General features: G+C 33.5%; 1 protein-coding gene across 5 annotated transcripts in view; it reads right to left on the bottom strand.

Annotated features, from left to right (window-relative positions):
- Window positions 1-18,346, bottom strand: part of LOC115219115 (protocadherin gamma-B6-like) — a 67,148-nt gene that overhangs the window by 1,235 nt on the left and 47,567 nt on the right. For 3 of the 5 annotated variants that reach the window (XM_036509272.1, XM_036509271.1, XM_029789190.2), the window contains 2 exons: window positions 8,859-11,290; window positions 1,942-2,098 (listed from right to left, as the gene is read on the bottom strand). In XM_036509272.1, the coding sequence (XP_036365165.1) occupies window positions 1,942-2,098; window positions 8,859-11,234 (2,533 nt within the window). In that variant the 5' untranslated portion in view covers window positions 11,235-11,290. Of the gene's footprint in view, window positions 1-1,941; window positions 2,099-8,858; window positions 11,291-14,589; window positions 14,659-18,346 lie in introns of those variants that run through there. The other 2 variants (XM_036509273.1, XM_036509274.1) reach the window with 2 other exon arrangements.

The following is an 18,346-nucleotide window of genomic DNA, read 5'->3' as shown; positions in this document are numbered from 1 at the left end:
AAGTTTAAACCATAATATATTTATGTGTGTGTATATATACATGTATGTATGTATACATATATATATATACCAAATGAGATGGTGTGGCCATATTGTTCGAATGGCAGATGAACGCATGCCAAAACAGCTGTTTTATGGTGAGCTTGCAGAGGGGAAATGCTATTGGCATAAACCTAAAAAATAAAGGTTTAAGGATGGCATAAGGACTACTACACAGTCACTTGGAGTGGATCCAGAAGACATGGATACCCTTGCTTTGGATCGAGTTGGATGGCGAACAAAAGTGTGGAGTGGAGAAGAGGCCAGGATGACACAACTAAGATTCAGAAAAGATCTAAGGAAGAATGTTACAATCGAGAAGGTGAATGACAATGACCTTTTCATGTGCACAGTTTGTGACAGACCATGCCTTTCTTTTGCTGGGCTCAAATCTAATTTGCAAACCCATGAAAAACAAACCTCCACCAATTATTCTGCCTATATGTCTGAGCACACCTTTGAATACAGTGTATACCAGAAAGTTTGCAAATCTAATGGAGGCCTCAAAAGAGATTTTAAGATCCACAAAGTTCAAAACTTATCTGCAGCTCTTGGTGGTCCAAATCAGATATGCAATCTAAGTGGGTGTCTTTTCAGAACATATATTATAAATAAGAAAATGGAGACGCACATTAGTTGGCTCATCAGCTTCAGGATATTATAATGTTGACTTTTTTATCTATCAAAACTACAACCATAATAACATACATACATATAGTATATTATTCAATGCATATAAGATGAGAATACAATTAGTTATTAAAAAACATGAATATAAATTATTAAAATCACTTACAGCTGTTTCAGTCAATGGATATTAGCAACTCATTGTGCCTATATTAGTCAAGTGTATTGAGGTGGTAGGCAGTTGTAAATGAGGTATTTATATATATCCCTATATATATATATATATATATATATATATATATATATATATATGTATATGTATATATATATTTTTATATGTAGTTAAGTCTGTGTCTGGTCATAGAGTGACCAATGGTTTTGCATCCATAAAGTACCTAGCCCTATGGATAGCTCATCAGACTCTAGGCCCTTTATGGATGTGAAACCATTGGTCACTCTATGACCAGACACAAACTTCACTGCATATGAATACACTACTGCTCTATTCTTTAGCATGTGCTACTTTTTTGGATATATATGTTGACAATATATATATATATATATATATATATATATATATATATATATATTCTTCAGTTATAGGCGATAAAGTTTTGGATTTTATTTTCTGCTAAGACAAACTGAACTCCATTATATGCTTATTTGAAAGTTTAAACTTTAATATCCAGTTGCATATTTTAAGGATGATAACAATATAGGAAGTTTTTTAAACATGTAATTCTAATGCCAATAATAACTTGTAAATATTTTTTTTTTCCAAAATGAAAAGAAAAAAAAAGTAGTTTCAAAACAAGAACTTGAATTCTATCATCAGTTAATGTAAACATTTCTTTTAAGTATCATGCATAATATATTTTGCAAATCCATTTATTCAGGATCTGAGCTAAAATGAGTGATATTTTATAAAGTTGGTTGGATCTATCTTGTATACCCCTTTCTGTGTTCAAACTTAAACTGTACATTAGTTGTGGGCCATGCTCCTATTTTTTGGCATTTTTGAGAGGTCTATTTTAACAAAATAGAGATTTTAGCAGCCATAATCAGAGGGTTTGTTAGTAAACCAATGCCCACTAATATCCTTGCCATTAATTCAACCAATTTACACAGAAAACTTATTTTTGCTAGATTCTGTGTTATGATCAATTTATTTACAAATATAATCATTTTCATATTTTGGAGCATCTTTTAATTCAAATAAATTAAGGTTAATGAATAGCAAGGAGGAAACAAAACAGAAAATAACCACTAACATACCAGGTATTTCTTCATATTGTTTTGTTTCTCCTTCATTCCAGTTATGTCCACTGTCTCTTTTGGTAGACATTGTATCACTCAGATAGTTAGGGACCATAACAATGTTTTGCTCCATTGGCTCACCACCAGATGTCACAGTAACAGGTTGACTGTACATCTAAGAGTATTGAAAAAGAATAAAAACTTGTAAATATAAAGTTTGGTGAGGACAGAAAAAGAGCATCAGTTACAGTCTTCAGTTTTGATATGTTCCTCCATTTCTAATTTGTTAAAATCTTTTAAGAAATCTCTATTAAGGATAAGAATAATCCGTAGCAATTTAGTGTAGTTTGTGTGCTGATATCTTATATTTGAAAAAATATTTTGTGGTATAAGCCTTTTCCTAGTAAACTTGGGTTCAGTTTCCATCTGATAGTACTACTAAGATAGCACTGTTTATCACTTCAGTTGATAGTCATGTTAGATGGCACTGGTTGGCTCTTTAGTTGATAGTCATGTCTCATAAATTAACACTAGTAAATATTAGAATGCCCTCTCTTTTATCAGGAATAATTGTTTCTAATTTATGTACAATGCCAGCAATTTTGAAGAAAGGGATTTAGTTGGATGCTTCACTCCCAGTATTTGACTGGTCCTTTATTTACCTATCGCGAAAGGAAAGGCAAAGTTGAAAGTAGAAAGAACAGGAATAAATGCTGCAAAACATTTTTTTTACACTAATTTTAATTTTACTTTTTACTTTCATCAGAGGTAGAAAGCAATACTTTATTCATTGTTGTGACTGGAGATTTTTATAAAGTTTATTGTGATATTATTTAAGAAAGATCTTAATTTTGATTATGCAACTAAGGTTATATATAGTCTTTGAAAATGTAATGAACCTGTTTTAAATAAGATGCGGTTTTAATTTTTGTAGTAAAATATATAAAATTTTATTCCTGAATAGGTATGTGGACCTTTTTACATATGGAATTTTTACAGCATTTCCACCTCACTTCATCTAAATAAAATTTTAAAATTTCAAATTGAATTTCAAATTAACTCTATAATTTTTACTACTTCAGTTTCCCATCAGCACTTTTAAAAGTGCATTTGAAGGTAAAATTACTGATTCATATTTTCATTAGATACATAACAGATTTTTATCTGCACTTCTCAAAAATTATTAACACTGTATTGGTTCATCCAAAGAAAGCCTTTGACAGAATCCCTAGCTTGGTGATCCAGTGGGTGCGGAGAAGCTGAGAGAAGTTGAATGGCTTGTGAGATCCATGTACAGAGATTCTGTTGGCAGGTAAGAGTTTGAAACAAAAAAATAGCAATGAATTTAGTATGCCCAGTAAGGCTCAGTTCTTCTCTATCCCCATCTAGTCATCTTAGACTTCCAAACCATAAAAAGGGAGTTTAAGACTGAATGCCCTTGGGAATTCACATATTGTGATGTCCTCATTCTTATAACAGAAACTGTAGTAGGATTAGAGGAGAAATTCCAATCATGGAAGCCAAACTTGGAATCAAAAAGCCTCAAAGTAATTTAACAAAGCCTAAAATATGAGAAAATGAGAAAGTAGATATGACCCTTCTCCCATCAGAGAAATGACCTTGCCCAACATATAGAAGAGAAGTTGGTAGAATTCCATACAGTGTAATCAATGCAAGCTATCAACACACAAGAGGTATAGTGGAATCATGAACAGGTTACTAGAGAAAGCAGATTTGTATATGGCAGCTGTGCAGGAGTAATAATCATGAAGAGTGCACAGAAAATAAATGATCTCAATTGCCTAAGCAAATTTCCCCAGAGCGAACAGATTGATTCTGTTACCTAGGTACCTTTATTAACAGAGGTGGAAAATGTTTTGAAAGTTTAGTAGCAAGCCTAAGAACAGGCAGGTGAAAATTCAGGGAGCTGTTTATCTCTGTTGGCAACAAAAGGTTTGTCTTTTAGAGTAAAAGGCAGAATATGTGATGCTTGCATATGAACTGCAAAACTACATGATAGTGAGACATGGGCCTAAATGCAGAAGACCTACAAATGCTAGAAAGAAATGAAGTTTGCATTCTCCATTAGATGTGCATTGTCAATGTGCAGGAGCAACAAAGTACCAAGGTGTTTAGAAAAAAAATGGGTATAATAGGAATCAAACAGTATGTGCAAGAGAAAAGACTGCATTAGTTTGATTATAAAGTCAGACAGTCAGTCGTTGTAGGAGGTCAGTAGTAATAGAGTTGTTGTATGAGTTCTCAGCTGGAATCAGTATCAGTTACATGTTTTATATGAGTTGGAGTTACCATCAAGGCAGATGTTTCCAAGTCATTGTCTTGCAGCGCTATCAGCAATAGCATGATAGACAAGTCAAAGAGAATAAGGCATGGAATACCACAGTGCTGACAACAACATACAAGTGGACGAGAGTTCACATTATAACAGTGGTGATGAGGATATAAACAATTCATGTGGACAATGTTGAAAAATTTTTTTTTCCCCCTTGAAGATAATTCATGCAGACGACATTAAAAAAATTCATGTGGAGGAATTAAAAACTCAACAGAAGAGTAATAAACATTTTTGTTATACATATTTTACAAACAATCCATAAAATTATGGAAAACTTGTTAGAGGATCTAGATGAGTTGCAAAAATAGCAACAACAACAACTCAAAAAACAACAAGAACAACAACTAATGTAACAGCAACAAATGCTACAACTAATGAAGTGGGTAACAAAACCGGAAAATACGATTTCACCAGACCATGTAGCAAATTCAATAAATAAATTCAAATATGACCCAGTAGAAGGAGTCACTTTCAAGGCTTATTACCGAAGATTCGAATAAATTTTCAAAGAAGAATGCCAAGACTGAACGGATAAAATGAAAATGCGTCTAATTGCGAGGAAACTGATGACGATAGAGCATGAGAAATACTGTAACTTTATATTGCCTAAAAATGTTTCTGACAAATGTTTCTGGAGCAACACTTCGACCTTATTCAAAAAGTATTCAGAAAAATAAATGAATATGGGTTTAGACTAACAGAAGAAAATTGTGAATTTTTGATGTAAGAAATCAAATATTTGGGCCAAGTAACTGACAAAAAGGGATGAAAGACAGACCCATCAGAAGCAATGGCAATGTGAAATATGCTTTTCCCAGTGAACATCAAATTGTTACAAGCATTCTTAGGCTTGGTAAATTACTATGAAGTATATATTCTGAACATACACAACACAAGGGATCCACTAAATGAGCTGTTAAAAAGTATGCCAAATGGCTTTGGTCAGAAAAATGACAGAAGGCATTTGAGGAACTAAAAAACATGTTAACTTCAGACTTGTCACTTACACACTTCAATCCAAAGTTAGCGATAACACTTGCAACAGATGATAGTGAGTATGGAGTAGGTGCCATACTCCTACACAAATGTCAAGATGGTGGCCAAAAGGCCATAGCTCCCATGTCAAGGACGCCAGTAGGAAAAAATTATAGCCAAATTGAAAAAGAGGCATTGGCAATTATATTTTGCATAAAAAAGTTCCACAGGTTTATACATGGTAAACAGTTTAGATTACAAACAGACTATTGCCCATTGCTAATAATTTATGGATCCAAGAAAGTTGAGTGGTGGGGCACCATACTACTAAACTATGACTATGCACTGGAATATTTACCTTAAAAAAAGTTAGGACATGCTGATGGCCTATTCAGGTTAATACCCAGAAATAGTGAACCATTCAAGGACGCAGTAATAGTAGTCCTAAGAGCTGAAGGGAAAATTAAACACATAATGTAAAACATTGTACAGGAGTTATCAATAACTCTGGAAGAGATAAAGCAACACACATCAAAAGACAAGTTCATTAATGAAACAAAAAGCTCTGTGGTCAACAAAAGAAAAATAAAAGATTTGGTAAGAAAAACAACAAGATGTAAACATATATTCAACATGAAATGGTGAACTGATGGAGTACCAAAGGGTAGTGATACTTGAGGCTCTACAAAAAAGAATGATGAAAGACTTCCATATTGGACATCCAGGGATCACAAGGATGAAAGTGTTTATGCACAGTTATGTGTATTGGTCGAAGATGGACAAGGAAGTTGAAAACGTAGTAAGAAGCTGCAGAAGATGTGCTCTGGCAGTGAAATTGCCAGTTCAAAAATGGGAACCTTGACCAGAAGTTAAAAAATTACGGACAAGACTACACATCGATTTTTGGGTCCATCGTAGTTGTCAACTACAACTTAGTAGCAGTTAAAAGGTTTACAAAATGGCCGGAAATTGTTAAGTGCAAGAGACCAACTGCCTCAGTTGTAATAAATTTTTTGCACAAATTATTCACAAGATTCAGTATCCCAGACGTGATTGTATCTGATAATGGAAAATTCTGCGAAATTCTAGAACATAGAATGATAGTGCCTTACCATCCCACATCAAATGGATAGGCAGAGTGATTTGTTGACATGTTTAAAAGAGCTTCGAGAAAAGCAAACAAGGAAGTCACAGATGAAATCACTCTGCAACAATTCCTAAGGGTTTACAGGATGACACCGAACCCCAATACACCAGCAGGAAGGTCACCAGCAGAACTGATGTTCATGAGGAAAGTGAAATCAGCTTTTGATAAACTGTTACTTGGCAAGGAAAGAAAAAGTGCCAAGAAAGTCATATCAAAATTTTTCAAAATTGGTGATAAGGTGTACATAAGGTTGTATAAAAATGGAAAGTAGTACTAAGAAGAAGGTGAAATTACAAAGTACATAGGGAAAATGATGTATTGGGTAAAAAGCAAAAAAGGTACTAAAAAAAGACACAGAAACCAATTAAAGAAGAGATTCATAGAAAATGAATCAGACAGATTAGATGTGCCTATGGAATGATTGTATGGCACATTCCTGGTACCAACACCATTACAGGTGGTTGAACCCATGCATACAAGTGGAAGAAAAAGGAAGAACACAGAGTACCTGAAAATACATGCCAAAAAGCAAAAGTAAGAAGTGAAAAAAATGCTAAAAAAGAGAGGAGGAGAGAATGAAGTAAAATAAAATTACTTGCTTCCCAAATAAAAAAAAAAAACTAAGTGGGGTGATGCTGTTGTGAAAATGGTACACCCCTTCCCACATGACAAAGTGGTATGACTCAGCCACTATAAAATCAGACTGTCAGTAATTGTAGGAGGTCAGTAGTAGTAGTAGAGTTGTTGTCTGAGTTCTCAGTTGGAGTCAGTGTCAGTTACGTGATATATACAAGTTGGAGTTACCATCATGGTAGACGTTTCAAAGATAATAGGATGCAGAATATCACCACAACATAATAGTGGTGACATTCCGAATATCTTATTTGTAATGACCAAACTAACAGCTTTGTATCTGTTACATCTAGGTCAAATACTACACTACTTTTTCATAGGATGAGGTAAAAGGCTTTTTGTTGCTCAGCTGTTTCAACATTTTATCCTACCTCTGCATACTGGCTTACGGCAAAAGTAAATGGTATGAGCTCTGTTTCAGGAGATGTGCATGAAGCTGTTGTATAGGCAGACACACCTCTACAGGACGAGCCTTTCAAACATTCATGTGGGTTTTACTTGTTAAAATTCTGTTTGGAATGATTATATATAGGATGAGCAGTGAAACTTAGTCATATCAGTTTTCAACATTAGATAAAATAGTCCTTTTAGTTAATTTCAGTACAACAATGCACCAAATTAATTTTATATTATGTAAAACCTATTTATGTTTGTTAATATGATTTATATATGACTTATACATGACTTAGTATGACTTTTATATCAACTTTGTTTACTGTTTTATATTCATTCTTCCATATGTGCATAATATTTGTTTTGAGCAACTGTACTTTGCAACTGACCGCTCAGTAGTGAAAAAAAATAAAGTTAAATTTTTTACCCTTTTTTTCTTTTTTTGAGAGTCTGTTAATCAATGCCATACAGAGATATATAACATTTGCTCAAAAAGCACAATACAGTGGTGAAGTTTGAATTTCTGACAATGTGATTAGTGATTTAGTATTTTAACCTCACTATTATTGTTGCATGCATCATAACTATTCTTCATATTTAATGCATAATAAATATAAATTCTCGAAATTTTCCTTTATCAATCCACAGTAAAGTGATACACCCTGTATTGCATCTTACACATAGTCCACCTTAATAAAATGTCAAAAATACTAAAATTGAAGGTAATTATGGTGAATCATTGTTAATATCTAATGCAACATTGATATATTCCTTGAATACAATGTCAAAACCCACAGCTGAAACTAAAATATATCAATACTAATCCAAAATGTCATACACCACCAAATTTGAAAGCATAGCTTTTTGACCATTTTGTTGCATCTAAAATTACTACAACATCAATTTACACACTAGACATGTATTTAAATTGTGTAGCGAACCAACTTTCAGCTAAAGCTACTTTGTTGATACTTAGTCCACCTTGCTGACGTTTGATGTGGAAATAGTATCTCTACAGCAGCAAAGCAGACCGCTTGCTTTGATGATCCTAGTCTATGTGACTTAACTAATAGTAGCAAGATGTAATGCATTGTATTTTCAATGCAAGCTCAAAATATAGCATATGAGATCAGATATGCTCTGTTAAAGGTTGCTTTTAATTGTTTTATTGGATATTTTCATGGTAAAAGTGTTCCTGTTAAAACAATGGTTAAATAAATACTTTATAAGTGTTTAATCTCCTAATTGTAAATCCAGTTAAAATGCCCCCATAATTTATTTCAGACATTATTGTATTTTAAAAATCAGTTTTTGTTTTAATACCAACAAATTAATCTTCAGTGACTTCATATTATCATGAATCAATCTCAATTATTTTCACTTGAACAATAAAACAGCTTAAAATAATGATAATGAAAGCAATGGACTTACTTGTGAAGACTTTGAAAGTGTTCTGATCATAGTGGAAGGTTTCTGAGATTCGATTTCAGGATAAAATTGACCCCTTGATCTCATTGATGGAGTATTTGGACTCATGCCTTCATTTTGGCCTCTTGTCATTGAAACTCGATTGTTAGTTTGATAAATGAGATTTCGCATTTCACTTCTTGACTGGTATGAAGTATTTACATCTGTGCCATGGTTAGCATTTCTGGGGTAGTTGTATTTAACAATGCATGTTGTAATGAATATCACAATGGCAATAGACAGCACCACTGCTACAACAACAATAATTATAACTAAGTTTACATCAATCATATCACTGGATTGAATTTGGACAGCTGTTAGCATAGTTGATGTTTTATTACTGACAGTCAATGTTAAGGACAAAATGGTTGTTGCTGATAGAACTGGATTTCCACTGTCTTTAACTATAAATTGAAGTTCATATGACCCTGCATCATTTTGATAAACGGCTCGAGAAAAAGATAAAATACCTGAATGAGCATTAATCATAAATAATCGTTTATCATTACCTCCAATTAATTCATAGGTAAGGAAAGCATTTACATGACTATCTCTGTCTGATGCTCTCAGAACAGTGATTTCAGTGTCACTTTGTGGATGGTAATGAAGATCCAAACTAAAGGGGCTAACACTAGGAAAGGTGAAATAAGGGGCATTATCATTTTCATCCATAATTTCAACAATAACATTAGCTGTATTATTAAGTGATGGACTTCCATTGTCTCTGACTAAAACTTGAAATTTATAAATGCTGTTTTGTTCACGGTCAAGAGATTTTCTAGTTGAAATAAATCCATTGTCTGTTATTTTGAAAGGAATGTCAAATTGGTCTTTATCAAATAAAGCATATGACAATTTGCCTCCTAGCCCTAAATCTGGGTCAGTGGCATTAACAAATCCAACTGGAAATGATGGTTTTTCATTTTCATAGGTCAAAAATTTGAATGTGTCTTTAGTAAACATTGGCTGTACATCATTGACATCCATCAACTGAAGAGAAAATTTTCTTTCTCTCTGCAATGGTGGGAATCCATGGTCTTGGCATGTTATTGTAATTATATAATGATCCTCAATTTCTCTATCAACACGCTCTTTTAAAATAACCTTGTATTCTTTTGAACTAATTGCAGAAAGTTTAAATTTTTCATGTTTAAGATCACATGTGACTTCTCCATTGTGTCCAACATCATTGTCTGTAACCATAACATATGCTATAAAACTATCAACTTTGGTACTTTCAACTATTTTTGTAGTGTTTTCAGTTAATACAGAAACAAAATCTACATCTATAGTTGGGGCATTATTTTCTTGATTCAAGACACTCACTATAACTGTTGCAATTGAACTCAAAGGTGGACTACCTCCATCTCTGGCTTCAATAAATAACTTAAAAGTCATTTTCTCATTTAACTTTGAGGTTTTATCAAGGAAAATTTCTCCTGTTTCTTTGTTGATCCTAAAATGGTCTCTGGCAATTGCTGATGTCTTGGGACTAAAGTAATATGAAACATGACTATTTTCACCTGAATCTTTATCCTTTGCTGATAATATTACAACAGGTCTCATTCTTAAATGAGTATTTTTCACTGAAACATTGTACAAATTTTTAAAGAAAACAGGTCGATTATCATTTTCATCAATAACAGAAATATGAACATTTAGAATACACTGCTGTGGTGGAGAACCTCCATCTTGAGCAACAACTTGCACTAAATATAGATCTTTGATCTCTCGATCAAGTTTTTTTTCTAAGATGATTTCCAGTGTTGATACACCATCAACTCTTTTGGAAACAAATAATGAAAATGTCTGATTTACATTATTTTTTAGTCTATAGTTAATTTTGGAATTTAAAACTCCCATGTCCCCATCTATGGCACTTGGTGCTGATTTCTTTGTCCCTTTCCCATCTGTCTCATAGAACTGAAGATCAATTTGTTTGTCAGAAAATACAGGTTGATGATCATTAATATCTTCAATTATCACTTTGATTTTCAATACTTTTAGAAATGCTTCTGCTTGCCTTACTGCAACTTTGACAATTTTTGAACATTCTTTGTTATATGTACAAAGAGAGTCGGCATCTAACCGTTGGGCTGTGTATAATTTCCCACTCTTAGTAACATTGAACAGAAGAGAGCTACTAGACATCCGGCGTTTGAGTTGAGTAAAAGTAATGTGTTCATAATTCTGAGATGAGAGACTAGCAAACAATTGTGAGTTACTTGCAATATCTCCAACGAAGGTGTTTGCATCTTTTTCTTCTTGTACATGATAGATGAGATCTACACATTGACAACAGTGCAGTAAGATAAAAAATATGGATATGGATAACAACATATTGCTTGGAATCACAGTTATAGGAGTAAAGCATGTGAAGTATTTAGTGAGTTGCTCTGTAAAGAAAGAAAATAAGAGTATTAAAAATCACATCATGACAAGAATTACTGTTTTATTCAATGCACATTCATTTCATTGTATTCCTAAAGCTTTCTTTAAGTAATTTAATCTTTTGTTCACAAAACTTCTTTGTTTTCTATTTGTCTCTAAGTTAGACATATTTCAATCTCCATCTCTATCTCATATTCAAGAAATTTACTATATTCCTTTTTGGTGTTACTAAAATGACTCATTGTCATTATCATTATCATTATTAGGATGGCCAGAGTATTTGTAATTTCAGCTCATTGGCTTTCATATTCTGAGCTTTAATTCTAATGAGGTTACATTTACTTTTCATCCTTCCCAAGTCACTATGTATCAGTCATGCACTATTGTTGAGCCACTCAGTTAAATTGCTCTCTAAAATATGTGACCTTGCACCAGAGTTGAAACATTATTATTATTATTATTATTATTATTATTATTATTAATAGGATGGCAAGCTGGCAATATCATTAGCATTCCAGACAAAATGCTGCTAAGCATTTTGCCTATCTTTATATTCTTTTTTACTCTAGGCACAAGACCCAAAACTTTTGGGAAGGTGGCCAGTCGGTTAGGTCAACCCCAGAATGCAACTGGTACTTAATTTATCAACCCTGAAAGGATGAAAAGTAAAGTCAACCTTGGTGGAATTTGAACTCAGAACGTAAAGACAGATGAAATACCGCTAAGCATTTCACTCGGCATGCAAATATTTCTTCCAGCTTGCCACCTTGCCCATCTTTATATTCTGAGTTCAAATTCCACTGAGGTTGATTTTGTCTTTCACCCTTTTGGGATTGATAAAATATGTAACTGGGGTCAATGTAACTGATTAACTCCTTCTCCCAAAATTTCAGGCCTTGTGCCTATAGTATAAAGAATTATTATTATTATTGATGTTGCTACAGAGGAAGAAAGATAAGAGGCAAGGTTTTAATGAGATTGATTAACTTTCTATGCCAAAGAACCTAATTTTCTATCTCTCATTTCTTCAAAGCTTCATTATTAATAAATCTTACTGTTATTTCATTAATATAAAGATGAAGACATATTGATTTTTTTTTTTACTGCAACTTATAAAGTGAGTCAGTAAAATCAGATTGTGAAGATGCATTTACATCACATTCATATACATGCACACATTTATACATGTGTATTTGTCTCCACAAACACATGCATTTTCATATCCATATACTTTCTACACACAAAAGAGAAATGCATGCAAATGAACACACTTTCTTTCACTCTTCCACATAAAGAGTGTTCTGTGCTTTTGATTAAATCCTATAAATCTGTATAGTCTTCTCTGATACACAGTTCCCTCCAGTCTGATTTTAGACTTCAAAATTGTCATTTTGTCCCTCAGAAAACTGGTTTTGCATAGCAGAGCTGACTGCTTTCATCCTATTAGAAGCAATTCCAAAGTTTTATTTAACTCCACATGGATTCAAACAATTTATTGTCTGGTATTGTAACATGAAACAATCTTTCTTGATTCATACTCTTCCCAAATATTTCATCTGACATTAATTTGAAAAATGCAGCTGGATTATGACCCCAGGTCATAATTTTAAATTGACAGTCACCAAGTATCATGCACACAGCTTATAAGATTGCTCACTTTCATGTGAAATCTACAAATGGAAATACACTTTTGTAAATAACAGTCAAACTGTTAAGTTTTTCATATAATTTGAGTTTTAAAGGTTCTACAAAATTTCCAATTCTTTTATAGGTTTTGCAACAAACACTTCCTATTCTTTTACAAAATACTTCAGTTCTTTCTATTTATAATATTTGTTTTAATAATTAGAGCTGAAGTGGATTACCACAGAGATAGTCAAGAAATGTTCAATACCTCAGCCTCCTATTACAATGAGGCACTTGTGTCCAGTGGTTTTAAGGACTGCATCTCCTATATGCCAGGCCCTATTACCCACAAAAGGAGGTGCAGCTGGAACATCATTTGGTTTGCCCCACCCTTCTCACTCAACATCAAGACTTGTGTAGGAAGAATATTTCTCAGGTTAGTAGACAAGCACTTCACGCAGACACACAGGTACAGAAGTTTGTTCAATAGGCACAATGTAAGGGTCTCCTTTAGTTGTGCACCCATTACAAAAAGAATATTAGCAAACACCTATATAATGCAGAGAGGGGCTGGTTGCTCATGCAGAGAGTACAATGACCTCCCAGGGGGGAACCTATGTGAGGCTGAGGGAATCGTATATGAGGCTTTGGTGTACCCAGACCTAGCTACCCAAGTAATAGCAGCATTTGCTCATCCAGCAATGGCAACTGAAGCAGAAACACCAGCACTGATGCCAATGACCCCAACACCAGCATCACAGCTGGAGAAGATGGCCATGACAACACCAGAAGCACCAGTCCAATGTCCAGTATTACCATTGCTGACAGCAGCAGCAACACCAGCACTATGGCCAGGGATGACTGCCACAATGACAACAGCCACAGTGATATCACCAGACCTCTGCTCTGTAATAACAGCTCCAATAACAGCAGTGGAAATAACAACTCCAGATCTGAAGCCAATGGAAGAGGTACCAGAGGTGTGAACACAACCAACACTCAAGGTCAGAACCGCCTTCAAGTGGTGTCTGTACAACCACAGGTCCTCTTTCAGGATTCCAGAAAGACAATTTGTCACATCCTTGGCAAGCCATGTGTGGTGCCTTAAAGAGGTATTCAGATTTACTATTAAATTCCTGACATGAGATTTATAGTCCCTGCCCCATTTCAAACACTACCTGGTGCAATCATGGGATTACATTGATCCCAGTGCTCAGCTGGTACTTATTTCATCAACCTTGTAAGGATGAAAGACAAAGTCAACCTCAGAGTTTGAATTCAGAACGTAAAAAAACAGATGAAATGACTCTAAGCCTTTTACCTAGCATGCTAAGGATTCTGCTAGCTCACCACCTTACAAATGATAATAATAATCCTTTCCTCTATAGGCACATTTTTTTTCCCTTCTTTCCCCAATTTTGGGGGAGGGGACAAGTCAATTACAACAACCCCAGTGATATCAACCCCAAAATGATGAAAGCCAAAGTTGACCTTGGTGGAATTTGAACTCAGAACGTAAGGACAGATGAAATACTTCTGAGCACTTTACCAGCATGCTAATGATTCTACTAACTCACCGCCTTAATAGTAATAATAATAACAACAACAACAACAGCAACATAGTACATTTACCTTTAACGATGATAGTAATTATCTTTTTATTAGTTATAAGTCTTACCTGCTTCTTAAATGTCAGAAAATTCATATTTCTACCTACTTACTTTTTATTCATGCTTTGTTTAAAACTCAGTATACTTCAATATACTCAAACACATGTGCTCACTAGACTGTTTTCATACATGTGACTCTATTGACGGTAGAGTAAAAATGTATGGATTCTATAACAAGTAAAGTAACCAATTAATTTATTTCATTCTTTATATCCATTTCAGTAATATTCTAATAATACTTAGTGATAGTTATTACGCATTTAGTTCATATCTTCAGAGGATATAATACCTATAATGACTCTTAAATAATTAAATGTATAATTGCTATTACTAAAGTATTACTGAAATTACATGAAGAATGAAATGATTAAATTAATCTGCTGTTTTCCTTGCTATTTAATATCCATGCATATTTGTATGCATGTGCATCTATGTATGTATATATATTTAAAATATAAATATTGTATGAAAACTTTCAACATTATTGATAATATGAACATGCATTTTTATAAATACTATCATATATCTAATATGTAAGTGTAAAACAGTATAGAAAAATTGAGAAATATTATATATTAATATTTATGATAACTGACAAAAATATTTAAACAACATTATACAGAAAATAAACAACTAAATGTGTGTATATAATTATGTTTGCATGTCAAAATATATTCAGTATATTTTTCTCTATTCTGTTTCTGAACTGAGATTATGTGGCTAGTTTAATGAAAAATAGCCACAGGAAATACCGAGTTAATGGAATGCCAACATTGCTGTATGATAGAATACTGCAGGGTATTGAAAGGCTAAGCTGTGAAATAGAGATTAACCATGTTAATGGATATAACCAAGAATAGCAAATGATAGTTCAAATATAAAGAGAATTCTAAGTGTAGACATTTTCATGAAGATATTAAGATGTAGAAAGAAAATATGTCTTTGTAACTTAAAAGAATTTTAGAAACTGAGAAATGAAAGGAATGAGAACATTTTCAAAGAGATTTCTCTGTAGTATTATATTCTAATACAGGATGTTTTCCTGTAATGGTATATTGTTGTTAGAGAGAATACATTTATGAGAGTGAGATAGAAAATATACTTTTATAATAAATGTCAATAGAAATTGTCAGCTTAGAAAACAATTTCCATTTATTGTCATATCTGCTTTGTCTTCACTACAAGTCATATATATTGTGAAAATCCTAACTTAGAAAATTTGTTTCTTTAGAGATTTTTGACATTTAGCTTCAGTTTATATATTTCATCAGGTTTTTGGACATGATAGCAGCATTTATTTGAGTGTACACACACACCCACACCCAATCACTCTCCTTCCCAAACTGACAAAGATACATATTCATATTTGCATATTAACATGCATAACTACCCATGAAAACTAAACATTCTTGATGATACAAAAGCATATTTCATACAGAATATATTAATAAAAAAAACAGTGTTTATCAACATATAAAACAAATACACACTCACACACATATATAAATACATATACATATGTATGCCCATATAAATATATGTAATATTTCCCTTAAGAAAACTTTTCAAACATTTCATGGGTTAAAAAGGATTATATATCTAAAAAAAAAGTGCGAAAATATATGCCCTAATCACAATGAATAATATTTGCAAATATACACACATATATATTAACACTTTTCTATGCATAAGAGTGTTCAAATTTATAAATATTTATTGCTATTCCAAAGTTTTCTTTGCAGTTTAGTTCTTATACATAAACATACATACTTACACACACACACATAAATAACAGATGTGTGTGTGTGTGTAGAAAAGTGATCATTAAAGAAACTGGAAGGTGATTATATATCATCAGCTTCATTAGGCTGGTGGCTAGACAGCATCTTTAAAATATCATGCAAAATTTGTTCTTATTTTTGTATTTATTCTGGCACTTTACATTTTGAGTTCAATCTATAACAAGGTAAGCTTTGCCTTCTATCCTTTTGGGGAAAAAATAGCATTAAATATCAGTCAAGCTCTTAGGTTGATTTAATCTACAGCTGATCTGTGCCAACATGCAATGGACTACCATAATACAGTAGATAACAAATCTCTGTTCCAATGACTGGTAAAGTGGTATATACTCAATGGGAATATGTTCCTGTTACATCAAAATTACATATAACTATTATTGCTGCCAAAACAACTCACATAGTCTCATACACATATCCAATTATTCACTCACATACACACCTATTCTATCTCTCTCTAAAAGTGGATCGCATTCAAAAAGTTTACACAAGCAAAGTAGGTATCAGTTTTAATGGTTTACTGTAACTGAGTCTGCAATGGGGCATATATTGCTCTACCTTTTAATCTTACATTATTGTTTCTGTGGGCCTTAGACTCCTCAGATCTCACCTTATTACTTCTTACTATATCTATTTTAGTTTTCTTTTATTGCTGATAGCTTATGGAGGTTTTTCATCCAATAAATGTCATCATGTGTACATAAATACATACAAACACACAAGTGTGCACACACAAGCGCATGTGCACACACACACACACACACAGTCATGTTATTATCATTATTATTGTTATCATCATATTATATCCAGATTGCAAAATAGTGTGGAAGAGAAAATTGAGATATCATTGGAGAGAAGTGTGCATGGATTGATAAATAACACTTTTGCTCTAATTGACAAAAAAAAGGAAAAGACATGGAAGTGCTATTATAAGAGTTTGTTGAATGAGGAGAAAGAGCAACTAAATTATAATTATACGGCGAACTGGCAGAAACGTTAGCACGCAGGGCGAAATGCTTAGCGGTATTTCGTCTGTCATTACATTCTGAGTTCGAATTCCGCCGAGGTCGACTTTGCCTTTCATCCTTTCGGGGCCGATAAATAAAGTACCAGTTTCACACTGGGTTCGATGTAGTCGACTTGATCCCTTTATCTGTCCTTGTTTGTCCCCTCTATGTTTGGCCCCTTGTGGGTAGTAAAGAAATATATAATTATACAGCAAATGCTGTGATGCTGTGTGTTATTCCATTCATTAGCAGCTATCAACTGATGATCACTCTGATTGGAGCACATTCATACAATACCACTCAATCCAGTAGTGAAAGAGACAAACACTAATGCTAGCAGACATCTTCTAGGCTTCTCGACTTACAGCAAAGTATTCTACTTTGCCCATCTGTACGATCACAATGTATCTTAGAAGATTGTACATTAAAGTAGGTGGAGTTGTTACTATCCCAGAAATACAATTATTTGTTTTTCTGTTGGCTTGAGATCGCCTGATCTCTTCATAGTTCCTTGATAGAGCTGATAAGACTTGACAGGAGCTGGTAAGGCCAGGGACCACACCAGGTCTGTTCTGGCATGGTTTCTACAGCTGGATGCCCTTCTGAATACCAACCACTTTACAGAGTGTACTGGGTATTTTTATGTGATACCATCACCAATGCTTTTCTATGGCACCAGCAACAATGCCAATGTTTTTTTATGCGACACCTTGGTTTTAGGATATCAATTCTGTTGTGGTGGACAGGTCTTCTTGAGTACAGCAATGTGTCACATATCTCAATCTTGTCATCTCCATATTTGTGCCATGCATGAAACTCTTGGCCCTTGAGTAACTTTTGTGACTTTCTGCTGATTAAGAAGTCAAATATGAAAAGCCAGTACTCATGTATTGAGTCATGCTTCTTCTGTTTGTTTTACAAAACACTCTCACCACCACCCACACACATTTGTATTGTCAAGC

This window comes from Octopus sinensis, linkage group LG14, assembly GCF_006345805.1.
Source record: "Octopus sinensis linkage group LG14, ASM634580v1, whole genome shotgun sequence".
Classification (NCBI taxonomy): Eukaryota; Metazoa; Mollusca; class Cephalopoda; order Octopoda; family Octopodidae; genus Octopus; species Octopus sinensis.
Note: the sequence above shows the minus strand (reverse complement) of the source record. Positions and strands in the feature narration are given on the sequence as shown.